Source organism: Tachyglossus aculeatus, chromosome 11 (genome assembly GCF_015852505.1).
Source record: "Tachyglossus aculeatus isolate mTacAcu1 chromosome 11, mTacAcu1.pri, whole genome shotgun sequence".
Lineage (NCBI taxonomy): Eukaryota > Metazoa > Chordata > Mammalia > Monotremata > Tachyglossidae > Tachyglossus > Tachyglossus aculeatus.
The window spans coordinates 10,044,004-10,067,761 of NC_052076.1; the positions used below are offsets into that span (position 1 = coordinate 10,044,004).

Here is a 23,758-nt window from a genome sequence, read left to right on the forward strand (position 1 = left end):
GTATTGGAGTCAGGATTAGAACCCAGGTCCTTCTGACTCCCAGGCCCATGCTTTATCCACTAGGCCATGCAGCTTCTATAATAATAATAATAACAATAATAATAATAATAATAATATTTTAAGTGTTTACTTTGTGTTAAACACTGTACTACTAAGAGCTGAGGGTGGGGCAGGATAATCAGGTCACACACAGTCCCTGTCTCACATAGAGCTCACAGTCTGTGGGAGAGAGAGCAGGTTTTTAAACTCAGTCAATCAATCAATCCATCAAGTGTATTTATCAAATGCTTACCATGTGCAGAACACTGTACTCAGTGCTTGAGAGAATGCAATATACAGATGTACTCCCTGCCCATAAGAAGCTTACCATCTAGAGTGGGAGACCTACATTAATATAAGTAGATGAATTACAGATATGAGCGTAAGTGATATGGGTCTGGGAGATGGGGATGAGTAAAGGGAGCAAGTCAGGGTGATGTAGAGAGAGTGGAAGGAAAGGAAAAGAGGGCTTAGTCAGGAAATGTGCCTTCAATAAGTCTTTGAAGGGGAGGCAACCTCTGTTTTAGAGATGAGGAAGCTGAGGTGGCGGGAAGTGAAGTTTCTTGCCCAAGGTCACACAGCTGACAAGTGGCAGAGCCTGTGTGAGAACCCAGGTCTCTGACTCTGGGGCCCCTGCTCTTTCCCTTAGGCCTTGAAATTCTGCTGAGGCAGAAGGATGGAAAGCCTGGCCCCTCAGCTGGGGAGAGGAAGGGCTCTGGGACCCTTGGGGTGAACCACTGGTTGTAGAAGTGTGTGACTCTGCTCTCTGGGATCAGCCAGCAGTTAATCCAGGGGCCCCCAAATCTCCTTTTTTTCCTTTCTAGACTGTAACTTCATTGTGGGCAGGGCACATGTCTACCAACTCTGTTGTACTTTCCCAAGGGCTTAGTGCAGTGCTCTGCACACAGTAAGTGCTTAAGAGATATGATGGACTGATTGACTGATTTCCTTGCCCAGATTGCCTCATGCAGGTTCCCTAGCCTCTCGCCTTCCTCAGTTCCTCCTTTTCCCAAGCTGAGGGCCTTTCCTTAATTGTCAGACAGGCCGAGCTTACACATCAGCATTTGAACCCATAGCATTTAGGTATACATTGATTTATCTACTTATATTTATTCATCTATTTCCCTTTCCCACATTTCTTCTTTCACAGTATGTGTATAGTTTGTGTCTGCCTGCTTCTATCAATAGATTGTGCACTACATAAGGGAAGACGTAATTTTTACCTAAAACATCCTCTCCCCTGGACCTTATACAAAGCTCTGCCCTGAGTAGGGGCTCTATAAATACTCTTGAATGAATAAATGAATGAATGAATGGCTCTGCCTTGTCTAATGAGAGAATGTAATTCATTAAGTATTTAGCTTCATCCATTCACATCCATCGGGCATTCCATTCCCACATCCCATCATGCAATCCTTCCCTAATGCTCTCCTTTGAGTGAACATGCTGCTCCCGGGCTTATAACAGTAATGATGATGATGATGAAGATGACAATAATGAAAAAAAAATAATAGTATCTTACAATCTAGCTAGACTCTAGACCCCTAGACTGTAACCTCGTTATGGACAAGGACTGTGTCTACCAACTCTGTTAAATTGTATTCTCTGTTAAATTGTAGTAAGTGCTTAGTACAGTGCTCTGCACCCGGTAAGCACTCAATAAATATGATTGATTGACTGATCGTACTTATTAAACACTTACTGTGTGCCAGGTACTATAGTAAGTGCTGGGGTAGAGACAAGAGGATCAGGCTAGACAGTCTTCGTTACGTTTGGGGCTTACAGTCTAGGAATGGTTGTTGTCTAATCCCTGTATTAAACCCATCACTCTGCTTCCTCCAGCTTCAGTGTCCGTCTCCAGGAGGGTGCCGGAGAGGGAAAGCATGGCATGGGGGCTCTGGAAAGGTAAAAGAACCTATAGCACTTAGGTACAGATCTTTAAATTCTGTTGCTTCCTCCTGTCTATGATTTATTTCAATGTATGTCTCCCCAGCTAGATTGTAAACTCTAGAGCATCTAAAGAGCTATCTAAAGGCCCATATCTAATGATCATGGGCCTGGGAGACAGAGAACCTGGCTTCTAATCCTGACTCTGCCACTTACCTTCTCTGTTACCGTGGGCAAGACACTAACTTCTCTGTGCCTCAGTTCCCTCATCTGCAAAATGGGGATTCAGTGCCTTGGACTGTCTCTGTATGTTGCCAACTTGTACTTCCCAAGCGCTTAGTACACTGTTGTGCACACAGTAAGCACTCAATAAATACGATTGAATGAATGAATGGTCTCCCTCCTACTTAGACTGTGAGCTCCACATTACCTCCATATCTTGCATCTACCTCAGTGCTTAGTACAGTGCTTGGCACATAATAAACACTTAACAAGTGCCCTGATGACTAACTCTATTGTCCTCTCTCAAGTGCTTAGTACTGTGTTCTGCACAGAGTAAATGGTCTATTGATTCTGATAAAATTCTGGGATTGTAACTTCAACAGGTAGTGTTTCTATTTTTGCTGGCTTAGAACCTCAGGAGTCGGGACCTAGAAGAGGTCCCTTCCCTTATTTTATTCAATTATTCTGCTATTTCATCCTGATATTTGTAATGCTTTCTGCTTTATCCTGATTCCTTCTCCTGCTGCCACTGTTTGTAAACAATTTTTGTCTGTCTCCCTCCTTAGGTTATAAGCTTTTTGAGGTCAGGGGCTATGAGTCTTGCTTGAGTGATACTCTAACTTATATCTACCCCAGTGCTTAGAACAGTGCTTCGCACATAGTAAGTGCTTAACAGTACCATTATAATTATTTAGGACAGTACTTAGTGCTCAGTAGGAACTCCGTATAGATACCATACAAGCATACCTAGATTAGGAGCTCCAAATGGGCTACAGATAATGTCCAGCCTGATTATCTTGTTTCTACCCCAGCACATAATAACAGTGCTAGGCAAATAGTAAGCCCTTAAAAGTATTATTATTATTATAAAGCTGGGGACAGCATTCCCACTCAAAGGAGAGAACTAGGGAAGCAATGCATGATGGGATGTGAGACTGGAATACTAGACAGATGTGAACACATTAGCCAATTTACAATTTTATCTGTAAGATAATAATGATAATTGTGGTATTTGTTAAGTGCTTACTATGTGCCAGGTACTATATTAAGCACTGAGATAGATACACAATAATCGGGTTGGACACAGTCCTTGTCCCACACAGGGCTCATAGTCTTAATTCCCATTTTACAGGTGAGGGAACCAAGGCCCAGAGAAGTGATGTGATTTGCCCAAGGTCACACAACAGACAAGTGGCAGAGGCAGATTTAGAACCCAGGTCCTTACAACTCCCAGGCCTGTGCTCTCCTCCATCCCATTAAATAGCTGGAGAATGGAAACCAAAGTACAGTTTTAGACTTGAGTCATCTGGGTAGTTTGCTAGTGTAGACACAACCTGAGTCTCCTGTTTTCTCAAGCTGAAGGGAGACAAAGTCAGAGATCACCTAAGACATGGTGGACCACCAAGGAGTCCAGAGTCCCATTTGAGGATTAGTGTGGAGGGAGGGAAAGAGAGAGGGTTGGAAAGGAAATGGAGGAGGTAAAGGATTTGGAGAGAAGCTGCTAACTCGAAATTGGAGCTGGTCTGAGCAGATCTGGAAGAGAAATTTGGCTTCTCTTCACTGGGGAGGGATGTCATCGACAGGGGGGAGAGAATGGTTTAAAGCAGAGCTGTAAGGGAGAGGAAACAGAAGTAGACCCAGTAGGGTAGGGAGAGAGGTGGGTCAAAGAAGGAGAGAGAGAAGGGTCATTTTTTTAGGACTGGAGACCACAGCTTGGAAGTGTCAAGTTGGCCAGTTGGGAGGGAGAATCGAGAAAAGCACACAGAGGCTTTGTGGCTTCTTTGAAAGCCTGTTGTCAGACCTTTGCTGGCCAATCGGAGCATAAAAAGACTACCTAGTGGTGAGATGCAGTTTCTGTCCCATCGTCACATGAATTGCTTTCAATTTGTCTGGAAACAATGCATGTGTGGAATTATTTGTTCGGGTAAAATCATTCTTTGTTAATCGATTTAAAATGATTGGATGGGGAGACACTGAGCCATCAGCAAAACAGGCCCTAGCTACCCGATAGAAGAGGGAAAAAAGAGAGAAAAGACACCCACAGAGTCTGCCCGGAGTTTGAAAAAGGAGGGAGCCCACCAGGCCAGGGGTGGGCGGAGAGGGGCTGCTGGGGAGATGCCTGAAGAAGGCCTGAGGATTCAAAGGGACACAAAAACCCTTCTTCTCCCACCCTTCTCCACTCTGTTTCACACTCCCCTTTCCCTCCCCACCAAAGAAATTCTAATGAGCAGTCAAGTTGCCCAGAGCTGCAGGAGCAGAGCTGTTCCAGAGCAGCCTTCCAGACCAGCCAATCCAGGGCCTTCATGAGGAGAGGCTGGGGCTGGTGGGGACCGGAATCCTTTTCCTTTGGCCTGCTCAGACAGAGTGGGTACGGAGAGGCCAGGAGCCAGGGGAAGGAAATCTAAATCTTGAGAAAAATCTAAGCAAGTGATCCCCACTTCTTCACAGGACTCCCTCCCTGCCCACCCCAAAATTCCACCAAGATTGTATCTCATCCAGTCCCTGGACCTGACCCCTAACCCAAAGGACCAGGTCAGGCCTTAATGGCTCCAATGCCACCATCCCTTGACCGGTCTTGAAGAACCCTGAGGAAATGAGAAAGTGAGTTTCAGAGATACACTTGTATTTTCTTTGATCTTCTTCTGTCCCTTCCCCTTGTGTGGTGACAATGGCTCATGTGACTTCCTCGGGGGAGGTGGTGTGGCTGGGTGGGACCTTGTGGCCCCGGGGAGTGTGCCAGACTTGCTGGGTTTCGGGGGATCTTGAGTTCGAAGAGCGTCATTTGACTAAGCTGTTTGTTTTTTATTGCCAGTGGGTTTGTAGTCAGAATGTCGTGCTGAAGAAAATGGGTGGAAAAATGAGCTTTTAATTTGTCACCTGCTGGTGAGCCACCCTGTCATCCTCAGAGATGCCAAGTTACAAACAAGGCTTTTGTATCCCTCCACGCATCCATCCACGGCTCCGCGAGAGCCTTTCCTGTCTGAATGCTTGGGCCCTCAGGAAACCAGGCTGGGTGCATGCACGGTTGTGTGTGTGTGTGTGTGTGTGAGGGAAGGTGGGCACACGGGGTCTCTGCGCATGGATGCATGGGCACAGGCTCATATGAGGGTATGCGTATACATACGTGTGGATGATGTGTGTGTTGGTGTGCATGTGGGCACGTGCATGTTTGCCCATGTCCATCTATGTGTGTGTGCAGGTCTGGATCACGTTCTCATTTTCCAATTTGGCTCAGTCGAAGGGAAACCACAGTAAAAAAGCAATCCAGGAGAAGAAGCTTGCCAGGTTTGGGCATTCCATCCGGAAGGACTGGAAGAAAAGAATCAGCAACTCATCTCTTCCGGATGGTATAGCTATCCCCTCACTCTAGGGCAGGAGATGAACCGATTGACCTCTTGAGGTCCCTCCAGCTCTTGGATCATGTGATCCTCCGGGAAGGCTGGGCAGGGGATGATCTCCCCCAGGGGATTCTTAATTGGCACTATCTTTTCGGCAATGGGAGGAAGAATCACACTGAAGAGTGCTTTGCGGTCACTGGGAGTCTGGTGTCTGTCGGTGTCAGCTCAGGGTTTTAGGAGAGATGCCCATTTTAGTTTTGGGGGGTGGGTAGGAGCTGCTTAATCCCCAGTCTTGCATCCTGAAATCTCTTGCCTGTGGCATCCAGTGGTCTTGGAGGAAGATATCTGGGCACTGTGGATTATCAGTGGCAAATGGGAGGCTAATTGCCTCCAATTGTGACCTCTGATCCCAGGGAGAAGCGGCATGGCCTAATGGATAGAACACAGACCTAGGAGTCAGAAGCACCTGGACTCTAATTCTGACCCAGCCACTTGTCTGCTGTGTGATCTTGGGGAAGTCACATCACTTCTGTGTGCCTCAGTTACCTCATCTGTAAAATGGGGATTAAGGCTGTGAGCCCCACATGAAACATGGATTGTGCCCAACCCGATTAGCTTGTATGTACCCCAGCGCTGAATACAGTGCCAGGCACATAGTAAGTGCTTAACAAATACCAGTTATTATTATTATTAATTTTAGGGCAATGGGTCAGCCAGAGGGAAACTAGTGGTTACTGTGCCCTGGGCAGTGGGGCAGGAATGAGTGTCTGCCTGCTTTCTTCCTTCCCTTCCTCAGGGCCAAATCCTATCAGTGGCTGTCCATTTCAGCCTCCCCTCCCCTCCGTCTCCATCTGGGACCCTGAGAGGGCTCTTCAGGTCTCAGAAGATACCAAGGGGAATGTCAGGATGGTGGGGAGGCAAGAAGGATGAGGAAGACCAAGTAGTAGTAATCCTATTAAGTGCTTTCTGTGTGCAAAGCACTGTATTAAGCCCTGGCAATGTGTACAGAGGTGGGAATTAGACATGATTCTTGGCCCTCAGGAGGCTCACAGTCTGACACTATGAGAGGGGAGAGAGGAGGACCGGCAACAGAGTTATAAGGACTCAGTGGGGTGGGTCATTCTGGTTTTGGAGGCTGAGAAAAGGCTTGGGAGCATTGTCCTTCCTGGAGATTTGGTGTTTTGGAAAGCAGACAACCCAGGACAGAGACTTATTGAGCTTTTATGGGGCCTGTAGAGTAGCAGCATGACCTAGTGGAAGGAACATGGGCCTGGATGCCAGAGGACCTGGGTTCTAATTCTGACTCTGCCATTTGCCTGCTGGGTGACCTTGGGCAAGTCACTTAATTTCTCTGTGCCTCAGTTTCCTCATCCGTAAAATGGGGATTCAGTGCCTGTGGTCCCTCCTACATAAACTGAGAGCTACAGGTGGGTCAGGGACTGTGTCCGTCTTGATGATCATGTATCTATTCCAGCTCTTGGTAGTAGTAAGTGCTTAACAAATACCAAAGTTGTTATTATTATCATTATTACTGTCTACATTATGTTACAGTCTCCCAAGTGCTTAGTGCAGAGCTCTGCACACAGTAAGTGTTCCATAGATATGATTGATTGATTACAGAAGTGAATGAGTCACTTGGAGGTCTTTGTTAATAATAATGATGATGGCATTTATTAAGCGCTTACTATGTGCAAAGCACTGTTCTAAGCGCTGGGGAGGTTACAAGGTGATCAGGCTGTCCCATGGGGGGCTCACAGTCTTCATCCCCATTTTACAGATGAGGTAACTGAGGCCCAGAGAAGTGAAGTAACTTGCCCAAAGTCACATAACTGACAAGTGGTGGAGCTGGGATTTGAACCCATGCCCTCTGACTCCAAAGCCCGTGCTCTTTCCACTGAGCCACGCTGCTTCTCCTGTTAGAGAATAGACACCTCTCCACCCAGGGGCTCACAGTTGAACCAGAAAGAAATGCAGCATGGCTTAGTGGAAAGAGCACGGGCTTGGGAGTCAGAGGTCGTGGGTTCTAATCCTGGCTCCGCCATTTATCTGCTGTGTGACTTTGGGAAAGTTACTTAACTTCTCTGTGCCTCAGTTACCTCATCTATAAAAATGGGGATGAAGACTGTGAGGCCCACGTGGGACAACCTAATTAACTTGTATCTACCCCCAGTGCTTAAAACAGTGCTTGGAACATAGTATGTGCTTAACAAATACCGTCATCACTATTATTATTAGAAAGTCTAACCAGGTGCTTGAACCATCATAAAAATTGCAGAAACGCCAGAACTGGAAGATGTGAAAAACGGAGGAGTGAGTCTCAGCCTGGGCTGGAAGGTTGAATGGGGAAAGCTTCCCAGAGGGGAGGAGGCGGTTACCCAGGAGGTCTGCTTGACAGAAATATACAGTACAGGAGCAAGGTGGTAGGGTAGCAGACTGGAGCAGGGAGGCCGTCTGGTGCATGAGGAATGACTTATGCGGTGACTTAAGAGGTACCTAGGAGAGGAGGACTGAGTTTAGGGGGCTGTCAAGGGAGCAATTAAGATTTGTCCAGTCTGTCCTGCTCCGAGATCCCAGGCTTCTGGAACTCTTTACTGTTAGGAGTTACTTCAGACTCCGGTTTGAATCTCTTTCTGTCTGCATCATCGTTGCAGATCCAGGGAGGAAATTCGTTGAAACCAATAGTGGAGGCCACTGGGCCTGGCCTGGCCTACTGCAGGGTGGCAGTGATCCTTTCTGATCTCACTGCTGGGCTATTTGCAAGGTTCCAGCTGATTGGCCCGACTAAGCCATTCAATTGTAATTTTCTCTTCGAGCTTGATATCTCAGGCAGTCCGTCCAGCATATTCCCAGCAAGAATTGGTGGGTGTTGCCCTGGGATAGTCTGGAGAGGGGTAGAGGGGGGACATTTTACAAGAGTATCCCCAATTCCAATCTCGAATATTCTATAAGGCTCTCTGCCACTAGCCCCAGGCATGCAGGCTGTGGCTAGCAGCAAGGCTGCTTTCCATTTGTGTCTATGTGACCTTCTCTCTGGTTGGGAGGATAAAGGAAAGAATACCTGAAAGAGGAAAACTGAATGATGCACCCCAAAAGGGGGAAAAAATTCAACTGCAGAAAGTGGGGCCCACCCACAGTCTGAGGTCCTGAAAGAAACCCGGCTGGCAGGGCAGGGAGAATTGGAATGAAACCTAAACAGGCTTTTCTATGGTATTTGTAAGCGCTATGTGCCAGGCACTGTTCTAGGCACTGGGGTAGATACGAGCTAACCAGGTTGGACACAGTCCATGTCTTACATAGGACTCACAGCCTTAATCCCCATTTTACAGATGAGGCAACCGAGGCCCAGAATAGTGAAGTGACTTGCTCAAGGTCACATAGTAGACAGGTGGCAGAGCCAGGACTAGAACCCAGCTCCTTCTGACTCCCAGGCCTGTGCTCTATCCACCAGGCCATGCTGCTTCTCACTGTGGCAGTGCTGCACCTCTCCAGTTGACCCCTGTGGAGCCAGTGTTTTGGTATCACTATTATGATCCCGTCCCGGTGGGGGGGGGGGGGGGGGGGGGGGGGGGATTCTGTGGGTTGGAGAGAAACAGAGCAGGCCAGGTAGAATCTCTAATATTTTTGAGCCTATTTAATGTGGCTGAACCAGTGCTTAATTTGAGCTAGGAGGAAGGCTGGGAGGGGGACTACCTCCAGGACCTGGACACTGTTGAGTACTGTTCCTCGGTGCCAATGCTGAGTGCTTTTGTTACGTGCCATTCCTGAGTGCTCACTGATGAGTGCTATTACTGACTGTCCGTTGCTAAGTGTCCATTGCTGAATGCCCATTGCTGAGGGACATTGCTTAATGCCATTACTCAGGGTCATTGCAGAGCGGTTGATCTTAACAAGTCCAAAACAGAATGCCACATATTCCCACCCAAAACCTGTCCTACTCCTGACATTCCCAATACCGTAGGCAGCACCACCAACTTTCCTGTCTCCAAGTCTGTAACCTTGGGTGTTATCCTTGACTCATCTCTCTCATTCAACCCACATATTCAGTGTCACCAAATCCTGTCCGTTCAGCCTTCACAGTATTGCTGTCATCTACCCTTTCTTCTCCATCCAAACTGCTACCAAGTTAATTCAAGCACTTACCCTATCCCACTTTGATTACTATATCAGCCTCCTTTCTGACCTCCCTTGCCTTCTGTCTCTCCCTATTTCAGTTCCTACTTTGCTCTGCTGACTGGATCATTTTTCTACAAAACCATTCAGTCCTTGTTTCCCCACGCCTTAAGAACCTCCAGTGGTTGCCCATCCACCTCCACATCAAACAGAAACTCCTTACCATTGGCTTTAAAGCAGTCAATCACCTTGCCCAATCCTCTCACCTCACTGCTCTCCTACTGCAACCCAGCCCACACACTTTGCTCCTCTAATGACAACCTACTCACTGTACCTCAGTGTCACCTATCTCGCTGCTGACCCCTCTTCCATGTCCTGCCTCTGGCGTGGAACACTCTCCCTCGTCATATCTGCCGTACATTTACTCTCCCCACTTTCATAGCCTTATTCAAAACACATCTCCTTCAGGAGGCCTTCCCTGATTAAGCCCTCCTTTCCTTTTCTTCCACTCACTTCTGTTTCACCGAGGGCTTTGAAGGAGGGGAGGTCCACGGTTTGGCAAAGCTGAGGAGGGAGGATTTTTTAGGATGGAGTAGAAGATGTGAACAGTGTGATGGAGAAGGGACTTGGGAGGAGCAAAACGCTTGAGCTGGGGGTAACGGCAGGTGGATGGGATAGCAGCTGATGGTGAGGAGATTTTTGTGTCATATGAGAAGCAATAGGGGTGGGGCTTGGAGGCAGGGTGTGTGTGTGTGTGCGCACGCGCATCCTGGGCACACCCCTCCAGTGAAGCGTCAATCACAATGACCAAATCCATGAAGCTGGAGGGACTGATGGACATTTCCTGTTCTTGTCTGTGTGGCCGTTTCCTGACCCTGGGCCCAGGGGGACCACTGGGGTCCCATCCAATCCCTGCTTCATGGTCCGGCCCAAAGTTAGACGGCTCCCACCTGGATTCTGGCAGGGTCGAGGGAGGGAGACTGAGGCAGGAGACCTCAGGAAGTCATCTGGTTAAGCCCCCCTGCCTCCAGGCAGTACAGTGCATAATCTATCCAGTTTTTGTGGTGCTTCCATGTTTTGTCCTTCACCTTGACTCTTCCTCATATTGTGTTTAGGTTCAGAAGGCACAGGAGTCTTTTCCTGCTTTTAGGTACCGACAGACTTGGGGGCATTTTTGGAACTAGCAGATTGCCAGGGTGTTGGAGATTTTGGGCTAGGGGAGAAAGTAGAGCCCGGCAATATCCAGTATCCTTACAAAGCAGATCATCATTGCCAGACTCTTCCAGAGTACCTCCTGTTGGCTGGGTTCTCTGGCACTAGAGCTTGGGAGAAAGGGTGGGGGGTGGGGAGGGTGGCAATTCCCGTTTGGAAAGATTGGTCTCTTTGAGTGACGCTGAACAGCTGAGCAGCTGTCCTGAGCCCCTGATTGTGAGGCAGGAGGGCATGTGCTTTATTGGAAGCATGAGGGATTCCAGTTTGACCATAAGTAGGACTTCCTGGCACTAAGGCATGTGAGATGCAGGACTGCAGTACCCAAGGAGGGTGTGGGGTCTCATCAATCAATACATCATATTTATTGAGTGTTTATTGTGTACGTGACACTGTACTAAGTGCTTGGGAGCGTACAGTTTAACTGAGTTGGTAGACACTGAGTTTCCTGCCCCCAAGGAGCTTAGTCTGTCAGTCAGTCGGTTGTATTTATTAAGAACTTACTGTGTGCGGAGCCCTGTACTAAGCACTGGGGAGAGTACACTGTAACAATATAACACACATTCCTGGCCCACAATAGCTTACAGTCCAGAGGGGAGACTTGAGGAAAAGGCCAGGTGATTCCCTGTCTGGGACTAATGGATTACCTTCCATTGAATGTCCATTGAATGATAGGCAGGAGCCTGGTCTTCATGACCTCTGAAAAGGCATTTGACCCTTTTGTTCTGGGATGCTTGGTATTGTGTGGGAGGCTGAGGAGTGCAGGGGTGGAGGCATCTCCAACCCAAGGGGCTCCACCTGGTCTGGATGCTCCCTGTCAGAGAGTTTGCAGGAGGAACACACTCACCCACTCTGGAAAAGGTGATCTCCTGGGCTTCCCTGGAGCGGAGGTGGGGTCAGGGGTCCGGCTAGGGTGGCACCCGAGGGGTGAGCTTATGGCTTAACTCCCTGCCTTTCTCTTGGCTGGTGAACGAGGAAGCCCGCCTGCTCAGTGGGCTAGTGCCAGAGCTCCCATGGACCTCCGGATCCTGTCCAGAGACGCCGGGGATGAGGGACGAGAATCTGTCGACCCCCTCTTTCTGCCAGGTCCAAAGGCAGAAAGGGCTGGGCAGCCCCAAGTCAGGGAATGGGCTGCTTCTCTGGACATCCCCTGCTTCGAGTTGCCACCTTGGGGAACGCCTTTGCTCCCAGCTGGGGCCGGATCCACCTCCGCCGGTCCCCCTAGAGGCTGGGAAGTGGGGTAGTGGAGGTAGAGAGGACCAGGGGCCTACAGGTCACTGGAGGGACTGGAGCAGGGGGTGGGAGGTGCCAGGGAACCAGAAACCTCCTTAAACTCTTTTGGGGATCTGTCCCCTGCTCCAGGTTAGCTCCCCAACTCCACGGGTACCTTCTGCTGTGGCTCCGGCTTTTCCCCCTTCCTTGTCTCTCTGCTACTCAGAGCATTTGGTTAGTAATTATGGTACTTGTTAAGTCCTTCCTGTGAGCGTCAGCCAAACACTGTTCTAAGTGGTGGGGTAGATACAAGTTAATCATGTTGGACACAGTTCCTATCCCATCTGGGGCTCGTAGTCTAAGCAGGAGAGTGTAGGATTGAATCCTCATTTTACAGACGAGGTAACCAAAGCATGGAGAAAGTAGGTGACTTGCCCAAGGTCACACAGCAGACACATGGCAGAGCCGGGATTAGAGAAGCAGCGTGGCTCAGTGGAAAGAGCACGGGCTTTGGAATCAGAGGTCATAGGTTCAAATCCTGGCTCTGCCAATTGCCAGCTGTGTGACTTTGGGCAAGTCACTTAACTTCTCTGTGCCTCGGTTCCCTCTTCTGTAAAAGGGGGAGCCACCCGTGGGGCAACCTGTTCACCTTGTATCCTCCCCAGTGCTTAGAACAGTGCTTTACACATAGTAAGTGCTTAATAAATGCCGTCATTATTATTATTATTATTGTTAGAATCCAGGTCTTCTGACTCCCAGGCCCATCCTCTCTGACTCTGGGCTCTGCTCCCGGCTCTCAGGTTCTAACAGGGGAGCGGCGTCCCACTACTCCTGGCTGGGGGAATATCCCGCTGAACTGTCTGGTGCTGGTGGTGATACTCAGGTGATGTTGGTGATGGTCCTCTTGGTGCTGCTGATGCTGCTGGTAATGGTGGTGCTTATGGTGATGGTGCTTGTGGTTGTGCTGCTGGTGCTCCTGGTGTTTCTGTTGCTTGTGGCAATGGTGGTGGTACTGGTGGTGATGGAGAGGCCTGGAGAGAGGGAGCATGAGAGTAGAAAGCTGCTGGACATTCAGCTGTGCCCCCATCTTGTCCTCCCTAGCCTCCCCAGCCTCCTCATCAACCGCCAGGACCAAGGCTGGGCACACACATTCAGGCCTCTCGAGTGTGGGAGGGCAAGAGATGGCACCCTCCAGGGGACCTTCACCCAGACTCCTCTCCCCCCTGTCCGCCCCCCTCCACCTCCCACCCTGCCCCTCTACAGGGCCCCTTCCTCTCTCCCCCTCTCCCTCCCTCTGACCCAGCCTCCAGGCCTCTCTCTCCCTTGGGGGAGGAAACTGCTGAGAAGATGGAAATCTCTTCAGAGGGGTTGGCCCCTCCTCCACTCAGCTTGACTCCCACCTGGCTCCAGCCTTCCTCCGTGGCCATTTTTCCAAGTAAGCTTGGGGGAAGTGACCTGCCAAGCGGCCTCGGTACTCTGTCGAGGGCCAGAGGGAGAATTTGCTTGCCTATGGTGGTGGTGGAGAGCAGTCAAGGGGTTGCAGATTCTCAGCAAAGTCTACCTTCTTCTGATGCCCCCTGCCCAAATTCCTCATATCCCTTCCCCCCCAAAGTCCTGGTATCTCCATTCTGTTTCGGGGGATGGTGTCGTTGGAGGGGAAGCCTGGGATGCACCCATCGACTTCCCCTTCATCTCAGAGAGATGAGGACAATGGCTGAGAGAGGCTCACTGGCCTGAGAGGACTGGGGAGCCTCTCCTCCTGCCCCCCCAGGGCTCAGCAGAGCCTCCTACACTCCCCAGGAAGCTGGGATTGGGGGAGAGATTTGTCTAGGACCCCTGCACAGCTCCCTCACTGTCCCCATGCCGTCCTCTTCCTGTTGCCCTCTGGGAGAGCAACCTTTGCCTGTGTGCATTGTTTGCTACCCTCATAAAGTACACAGGATGTGCAGTGTGGCCAGGCCTCCCCGGGCAGCTGCTGGAGACTTCCATGGTGGAATTTCCTGGCCAGGGAGGGCCTGGTGTCCACCCTCGCCTTCTGACGTCCCTGGCTGCTGCCCCTGTTCCTGCTCACTCCACCCTAAGCACATACACTCTCCCTCTGGACCAAGGCAAGGGGAGTGCTGCCCTGCAGGAGGATATTGAACATAGAGAAGCAGCATGGCCTAGTAGATAGAGCACAGGCCTGGGAGTCAGAAGGACCTGGGTTCTAATCCCAGCTCTGCCACTTGTCTGTTGTGTGACCTTGGGCAAGTCACCTCACTTCTCTGGGCCTCAGTTACTTCATTTGTAAAATAGGGGACTAAGATTGTGAGCCCCATGTGGGACGTGGACTGTGTATCTGATCTACCCCAGTGTTCCGAACAGTACGTGGCACTTAGTAAGGGCTTAACAAGTACCGTAAAGAAAAATAAAGCTTCCATAATCTGAAGGGTTTATTTTTCCCTCCTCCTTGAGTGCTGACATCTGTACATCCTCAGGGAATCTTTTCATCTCGCCATCATTGTCTTGCTGAATAAAAGAGGGAGAAGGTGGGGAGGAGCCGCAGGGGGAGGAGGTTGGGATGAAGTAAGGACATCTTTTATTATTTGCCTAATTTTCCCTCTTAAATGTGTCTTTTGATTAAACATTTTCTTGGGGCTTTCATTTGGATGAGCCAGAGTTCCTTTTCATAAACATTGGCAAGTGAATTTAACAGCCCCATTGTATTATCTGGAGGGTTTCATTTGCATAGTGATTGTTCCTATGAAACAAAATAATTGTTTTTGGGTTTTGAAACTGTATAAATAACTTGTTTTGCACCGAGTCCAGGAGGGTGTGTGGATAGGGGCACGGGCTCATATCCGTCCGGGTTCTGGTCTCAAATTTACTCGATAGAGAAAGGTGACTTTACCTTTTTCTGAAAATAGAATTCCTTCCCTTGCAAATACAGGAGTTGGGTCAGATATGTCCCTAATTCTCCCATCTTCCTGCTCATTCCCTTCCATCACCTGCCACAACACTTGTGGATGGCTTATTTATTTGATACTTATTCAGTTCACTAGGATCTTTTATTTATATTTAGTCACTCAGGTGTAACATTGACTCATTGATCATTTTAGGGCTCTTGTCTTCCCCATTAGCAGTGGGAAGCAGCGTTGCCTAGCGGAAAGATCATGGGCCTGGGGTCAGAGGACCTGGGTTCTAATCCCAGCTCTGACAATTGTGTGCTGTGTACTCTTGAGCAAGTCACTTAACTACTCCAGGCCCCAGTTTCAATCAATCAATCAGTAATATTTATTGGGAGCTTACTGTGTGCAGAGCACTGTACTGAGCTCTTGGAGAGTACATATTTGTTTCCCAGTTTGTAAAGTGGGGTTTCAATGCCTGTCCTTCCTCCTACTTAGACTGTGAGCCCTGAATGGAACAGGAACTTTTTCTGGGTTGGGAAATTAATCAGGGAAAGCTTACTGGAAGAGGAGGGATTTTAGGAGGGATTTGAAGATAGGGAGAAATGAGACATAATAAGCACATAGCTTATTATGTGCTAGGCACTGTACTCAGCGCTAGAGTAGATACGAGGTAATCAGGTTGGACAGTCCCTGTATCACACAGAGCTCACAGCCTTAACCCTCATTTTGCAGATGAGGTAACCGAGGCCCAGAGAAGTAAAGTGATGTGGCCAAGATTCCACAGCAGACAAGTGGCAGAGGCAAGGTTAGAACCCAGGTCTTTCTGATTCCCAGGCCAGTACTCTCTCCACTTGGCCACACTGCTTCTCAGACATGATTAACTTGTGTCAACTCCAGCAGTTAGAACAGTGCTTGACACATAATAAGGTGTTTAACAAAATACTATCATCATACCATCATCATCTAGACTGTAAGCTCAGCTCTAGACTGTAAGCTCATTGTGGGCAGAAAATGTGTCTTTATTGTTGTATTGCCCTCTCCCAAGTACTTAGTATAGTGCTCTGCACACAGTAAGTGCTCAACAAATACTATTGAATGAATCTCCCCCTCTAGCCTGTAAGCTCATTCTGAGCAGTGAGAGTGTCTGCTAATTCAGTTGTGTTCCAAGCGCTTAGTTCAGTGCTCTGCACATTGTCAGCCTTCAATAAATATGATTGATTGATTGAGCACCATTCTATCATAAACCCCTGGAAGGCTTTTCATCCTTCTGTATGTTTCCCAAGTCCAGGGTGAGCTGGCCCTCTGTCAGTTAGTCAGTCATATTTATTGAGCACTAAAATTGAGCACCGGTCGTTCTTTCTCAGTCTCTTTTGCAGGCTCCTCCTCCCCCTCCCATCCTCTTACGGTGGGGGTTTCCCAAGGTTCAGTGCTTGGTCCCCTTCTGTTCTCAATCTACACTCACTCCCTTGGTGACCTCATTCGCTCCCACGGCTTCAACTATCATCTCTACGCTGATGACACCCATATCTACATCTCTGCCCCTGCTCTCTCTCCCTCCCTCCAGGCTCGCATCTCCTCCTGCCTTCAGGACATCTCCATCTGGATGTCCGCCCGCCACCTAAAGCTCAACATGTCGAAGACTGAGCTCCTTGTCTTCCCTCCCAAACCTTGTCCTCTCCCTGACTTTCCCATCTCTGTTGACGGCACTACCATCCTTCCCGTCTCACAAGCCCGCAACCTTGGTGTCATCCTCGACTCCGCTCTCTCATTCACCCCTCACATCCAAGCCGTCAACAAAACCTGCCGATCTCAGCTCCGCAACATTGCCAAGATCCGCCCTTTCCTCTCCATCCAAACTGCTACCCTGCTCATTCAAGCTGTCATCCTATCCCGTCTGGACTACTGCACCAGCCTTCTCTCTGATCTCCCATCCTCGTGTCTCTCTCCACTCCAATCCATACTTCATGCTGCTGCCCGGATTATCTTTGTCCAGAAACGCTCTGGGCATGTTACTCCCCTCCTCAAAAATCTCCAGTGGCTACCAATCAATCTGCGCATCAGGCAGAAACTCCTCACCCTGGGCTTCAAGGCTGTCCATCACCTCGCCCCCTCCTACCTCACCTCCCTTCTCTCCTTCTACTGCCCAGCCCGCAACCTCCGCTCCTCCACCGCTAATCTCCTCACTGTACCTCGTTCTCACCTGTCCCGCCGTCGACCCCCGGCCCACGTCATCCCCCGGGCCTGGAATGCCCTCCCTCTGCCCCTCTGCCAAGCTAGCTCTCTTCCTCCCTTCAAGGCCCTGCTGAGAGCTCACCTCCTCCAGGAGGCCTTCCCAGACTGAGCCCCTTCCCTCCTCTCCCCCTCGTCCCCCCTCCATCCCCCATCTTACCTCTCTCCCTTCCCCACAGCACCTGTATATATGTATATATGATTGTACATATTTATTACTCTGTTTATTTATTTATTTATTTATTTTACTTGTACATTTCTATCCTATTTATTTTATTTTGTTGGTATGTTTGGTTCTGTTCTCTGTCTCCCCCTTTTAGACTGTGAGCCCACTGTTGGGTAGGGACTGTCTCTATGTGTTGCCAATTTGTACTTCCCAAGCGCTTAGTACAGTGCTCTGCACATAGTAAGCGCTCAATAAATACGATTGATTGATTGATACTGTGTGCAGAGCAGGGTACTAAGCGCTTGGGAGAGTACAAAATGACAATGTAACAGACACACTTCCTGCCCTGCTGACCGTCGCTTCTAATAGTGCTGTAGTGCAGCTGAAAGCATGAGATTTTGTGCCAGTTTTCCTGCAGGTCCAGGGCCTGGTGATCCCATAAATGGCTCTCCTATCAGTGCCAGTGGAAGCAGAATAGAAAAGGCCATTTTTTGAAATGACTACACTTCTTTTAGCTTTGAGCAGACAGACTCCGTTTTTGGGCGAGGGGATCCTGGATGCAACCTGTGTTCTCCTTATCCAATTGTTCTTCCCCCCCACCTCCCCTCCTCCATCCCATTGTTCAGTACCTGCCTAATGACTCCACTTGGTTTCAAATCGGAGCCAACCACTTTCTGACTCCCTTTCTCCCCCTCCATTTCTTCCTTTCCCTGAGCCCACTCTGTCCAGCCACTTAATGCCCTTCCTTCCGTTCTCCTGCTCTTGGTGGAGAGACAAAATGTCTACATGTTTCTATTGACATGTTTTCTATTTATAGTGATGGCTGGCAAGGGTATTCCCAGAGGAGTGAGCTAGGCAGAAAACGACTCGGGGGCAAACTCCTGCATTAGCCAGAAGCCCTTCTTATGCTCTTTCCTTCCTCTCAATGGGGACCCCAGCCCCTTTTGGGAAGCTCAGTTCCAAGAATGACAGAGGAGAGGTCTGAAAGGGAGGCCTGGATTTGTGACTGTGCGCGCATGTGTGTGTGTGTGTGCGTGCGCGCGCGCGCGCACTTGTGCATAGTAGAGGTTGGGGATGACTGTCTGCCTGAGCATCTGAACTGGCCCACTTACAATCACAGTGAATCAAGCCCTGCTTGCTTGCTGCCAAAACTGCATGGGGCCTGGGTGAGTCCCTGATCCGCGAAGGCAGTGCAGAAGCAAGGATTGGAAATTATGGAAAATGGGGTAAAAAAGAGGTGATGTGCACTGGGGTTGGGGAGGACCGCGGACTGGAAACCTCAAAAGCAGGGTCTGGGACTAAGGGGCAGGTGTGAGAGCCTTATCACTCGCTCTCCTCCCTTCCCTTCCTCCTCCTTTTTTATGGTATTTCTTAAGTATTTACTGTGTGCCAGGCACTGTACTAAGCATTGGGGGTAAGATACAAGCTAATCAGGTTGGATACAGTTCCTGTCCCACAGGGGGCTCACAGTATTAATTCCCATTTTACAGATGTGTGAACTGAAGCCCAGAGAAGTCAAGTAACTTGCCCAAGGTCACACAGCAGACAAGTGACAGAGCCAGGATTAGTATCCAGGTCCTTCTGACTCCCAGGCCTGTGCTCTATTCACTAGGCCATGCTGCTTCTTGTTACCTTTCTGATGGTGGAATGAGCAAAACAAATATGTTTCCAGAAGGTAATGAACTGCAGAATGCAGGGGAACTTGGTCCAGACTAGCAGGACACATCAATTGGGCAGATACTCCAGGAAATCACAAACCTCATTAGAGAGTACACAGATAGGCTCCTCTGAACCCCTTCTAGCAAACGGTTTCCGGGTGACCAGGTAAATACCTCAGGTGTACCGCCCTCTCCCCAGTTCGTGGCTCGGAAAACAAGGCTGAAAACGTTTCAGCAATCGAAGAAATGAGGCTTTAGGAGATGTTCCCTCAAATGAGTGTTGGTTGGGCTTGTTTGAGCTCGAAGAGCAGTTCCCCGGACAGTATGATTGGCTGACTGATGGACTACCTGACAGATCCACTGGACTGGCTTTCTTTTCTCCTCATCTGTCGGTGGCAGGGTCAGATTGGGGTCAGAGCTACTGGCAGTTGGCTTAGCCGAAGGCAAACCACAGGGCATCCTGACCCTGCACTGTATAGATAACGAACCTAGAATCTTTTTTTTTGTTTTATAAATGATATTCTTTCATTCATTCAGTCAGTCATATTTATTGAATGTTTACTGTGTACAGAGCACTGTACTAAGCGCTTAGAGAGTACACTACAACAATAAACAGACACATTCCCTGCCCATAACGAGCTTACACTCTAGGCAGGGAGGGTGGGAGTGGGGCGGGTGGGAGAGACAGGCATCAATACAAAAAAATACATTACAGCTATGTGCTGTGGGGCTGGGAGTGGGGAAGAACAAAGGGAGCAAGTCAGGGCAATGCAGAAGGGAGAGGGAGAAGGGGAAAGGGGGGTTTAGTTTGGGAGGGTCTCTTGGAGGAAATGTGCCTTCAATAAGGCTTTGAAGGAGGGGGGAATAATTGTTGGATTTGAGGAGAGTGGGCATCCCAGGCCAGAGTCAGGATGTGGGCTAGGGGTTGGTTCCGAGATAGGCAAGATTGAGGCACAGTGAGAAGGTTAGCATTAGGGGAGCCAAGTGTGCAGACTGTGTGTGTAGAAGGAAAGTAGCGAGGTGAGGTAGGAGGGGGCAAGGTGGTGGAGTGCTTTAAAGCCAATGGTGAGGAGTTTTTGTTTGAAGTGGAGGTGAATGGCAACCACTGGAGTTTTTTGAGGATCAGGTGACATTTCCTGAACATTTCTGTAGAAAAATGATCCGGGCAGCAAAGTGAAATATGGACTAGAGTGGGGAGGAAGCGTTTACTATATCTGTCAAGCATGGTACTAAGCATTGGGGTAGGTATAAGAGAATGAGGTTGGATACAGTCCCCATCCATTATTCGGCTCACAATCTATGTAGCTCAGGATAAAAGAATTCTTCCTCCAACTTATCCAACTTGATTCCTTCTTAAATGTACTGCTCAGGCAAAGGGAAATTGAAGCTGGAAGTGGCTGACATGCTTAGGAACTGTCAAGGTTAGGTCTCTGTAGGGTCCCATAGGGATTTCTTGACCTAAGCGCTTAGTACAGTGTTCTGCACACTGTAAGCGCTCAATAAATATGATTGAATGAATGAATGAATGACCAAGATTCAAATGTCTAATAATAATAATAATGATGGTATTTGTTAAATACTTACTAAGTGCCAGGCACTGTACTAAGCACTGGGGTGGATACAAGCAAATCGAGTTGGACACAGTCCCTGTCCCATGTGGGGTTTACAGCCTCAAGCCACATATTACAGATGAGGTAACTGAGGCCCGGAGAAGTAAAGTGACTTGTCCCAGATCACACAGCAGACAAGTGGCAGGGACAGGATTAGAACCCATGACCTTCTGACTCTCAGTCCTGTGCTCATTCCACTAGGCCATGCTGCGACTATCCCGAGGACTTCTGTTCCTCTCATTAGTGGCTCTCTAGTTTTTACATCCACTTTCACAGTTCTGCGATAGGTCTGCCCTCTGCTGTTTTCTTCTTTCCAGACCTCTTGGTGGTAGGTGCTTAGCACAGTGCTCTTTGCACAGAATAAGCGCTCAATAAATTATTATAATTGTGGTACTTGTTAAGCACTTACTATGTGCCAAGGAGTGTACTACGTTCTGGGGTAGACACAAGCTAATCAGGTTGGACACAGTCCTTGTCCCACATGGGGCTTATGGTCTAAATTGGAGGGAGGAGGCTTTAACCTCCATTTTACAAATGAGGTAACTGAGACCCAAAGAAGTTTATGTGACTTGCCCAGCAGACAAGTGACAGAGCCGGGATTAGAACCCAGGTCCTCTGATTCCCAGATTCGTAGACTAGGCCACGTTGCTTCCCATTGATTGGCTGAGTAGAGATGGTTCCTCTGACACTCTCAACATCAGAGTCTCCACTTGACCCCCTTGCTGCTTTCATCTTCTGCTGCAGGCTAGAAATGATCATGGGGCAATCAAAGTCACAGACTCAGACCTTTAATTGAGAGCCATGCCCCTGTCATACATCCATTGGGGTGACACTTTTGAGGAGCTCATTGTAAGCAGGGACTGTGTCTACCAACTTTGTTATATTGTATTCTCTCAAACACTTGGTACAGTGCTTTGCATACAGTAACCTCTCAGTCAATCAATCAGTCACATTTATTGAGCACTTACTGTGTGCAGAACACTATATTAAGAGCTTGGGATAGTACAGTATAGCAGAGTTGGTAGACACATTCACTGCCCACAAAGAGCTTACAGTCTAGAGGGTGAGACAGAGCTTAATACAAATAAATTACGGATATATACCTAAGTGTCGTGTGGCTTAAGGAGGGGTGAATAAAGGGATCAAATCCAAGTATAAATATGATTGATTGATTGCCTGGGTATAAGCACCAGATTCTCTGAGGCTGCCTTCCCAAAGTCTCTGGACTCTTTATTCCTCTCACAATCCTGCTCCTTTCCACATTTTGCCACTGAATTCCAGCCCAAAGGAAGGGACTTGTTCCAGGCATTTTGAGGAATTTCTCCTCTCCCTCCTAACCTCCCATAAGCCTGAGGTATCAGTAAATATGATTGATCGATTAACCCCCAGAGAGATTTCTGGTTCATTTGTGCTGCTTTCTTTGTGCCCTTGCCCTTTCTCCTGCTCCCACTTTGGAGTAGTAGTAGTAGTAGTAATAGTAGTAGTTGTAATAATAATAGTATTGATTAAGCATTTTCTGGGTACAGAACACTGTCCTAAGTGCTTTGAGACTACTCGAGTGGGAATTAGACAGGGTTCCTGTCACTCCAGGTGATTTATAAATAAATTTTATCTGTCTGATTCCCCTATTAGGGTGTAAGGTCCTTGAGGGCAGCGAACATGTCTTGCTTCTGTTCTACTCTCTCAAGTGCTACAAGGGTGCTTTATATTCAGTCGATGCTCAATCAATAATAACACACATTGAATGTCTCTCTTGAAGTTCTGAGTCCTTAGCCATGGGTGCATGTTGGCTGGCTAATTCTAACTGGGGTATTTGTTGAGCACTTACTGCTATGTGCAAAGCACATAGACACAAGATGATCATGCAGGATACAGTCCCCATCCCACATAAGGCTCACAGACTAAGTAGCAGGGAGACCCGGAATTGAATCCCCACTTTACAGATGCAGAAACTGAGGCAGAGAGAAGTTGAAGGACTGTATTTTTTTAATGGTTTTCATTAAGCACTTACTATGTGCCAAGCTCTGTTCTAAGCACTGGAGTAAATACAAGCAGGTGAGACACAGTCCCTGTCCCACATGGGACTCTCAGTCTAAGCAGGAGGGAGAACAGGTATTGAATCCCAATTTCCAGATCAGGTAACTGAGGAACAGAGAAGTTAAATGATTTTACCAAGGTCACACAGCAGGCAAGTGGCAGAACAGGGTTTAGAACCCAGGTCCTCTGGCTCCTAGGCCTGTGCTTTATCCATTAAAGCACATTATCTTCTAGACTGTGAGCCCACTGTTGGGTAGGGACTGTCTCTATATGTTGCCAACTTGTACTTCCCAACTGCTTAGTACAGTGCTCTGCACACAGTAAGCGCTCAATAAATATGATTGATTGATTAAGCCACACAGCTTCTCCTGGACTTGCCCAGGTTCCCACAGCAGGGACCTGGGGAAGCCGGGATTAGAACCCAGGTCGTCCGATTCCCAGTTCCGTGCTCTTTCATTCATTCAATCGTATTTTTTGAGTGCTTACTGTGTGCAGAGCACTGGACTAAGTGCTTGGGAAGTACAAGTTGGCAACATATAGAGACGGTCCCTACCCAGCAACGGGCTCACAGTCTAGAAGACGGGATCACAGTCTGCTGTTTGGCAAGCGAGGGATGGGCCCAAACCTTGAAATTTCTGCCTGCTCAATCCATTCAAGATTCTCCGAAGTGTAGGACTGTAGAAGAGTGCTTGATTGGAGGAGATTCCTGCTTCCCATAAATTTTTAACTCCTCAGAGTAGCAGTGCACTAGAATGGGATGCGGCATGGCCTAATGGAAAGAGCTCAGGCTTGGGGAGTCAGAAGACCTGAGTTCTCATCCCAGCTCTGCCAATTGCCTGCTGGGTGACCTTGGAAAAGTCATTTAACTTCTCCGTGCCTCAGTTTCCTCAACTGTAAAATGGGGATTCAGTACCTGCCCTCCCTCCTACATAAACAGTGAGCCCCAAGTGGAACAGGGACTGTATCTGACCTGATTAACTTGTATCTATCTCAGCCCGTAGAACAATGTTTGATGCCTAGTAAGTGCTTAACAAATACCTACAAAAATGGTCCCGCTCCATTATGATGCTAATGAGTAAAGTGTGAGGTGCTTGTTTTCTTAGTTCGTTATTGTTTCTCATCTACTGTAGTCTCCTGAAGTGTAACCGTTTAA

At 48.5% G+C, this 23,758-nt stretch overlaps 1 protein-coding gene across 3 annotated transcripts in view; it reads left to right on the forward strand.

The window, feature by feature from the left end:
- The window catches only part of ZNF423 (zinc finger protein 423), a 370,693-nt gene that overhangs the window by 11,217 nt on the left and 335,718 nt on the right, over positions 1–23,758 (forward strand). For all 3 annotated transcript variants that reach the window (XR_005453022.1, XM_038754397.1, XM_038754398.1), the window contains one exon: positions 1,882–1,944. Coding sequence is in view for 2 of the 3 variants with exons in the window: in XM_038754397.1 (XP_038610325.1) it covers positions 1,882–1,944 (63 nt within the window). In the remaining variant the exon portion in view is untranslated. Of the gene's footprint in view, positions 1–1,881; positions 1,945–23,758 lie in introns of those variants that run through there.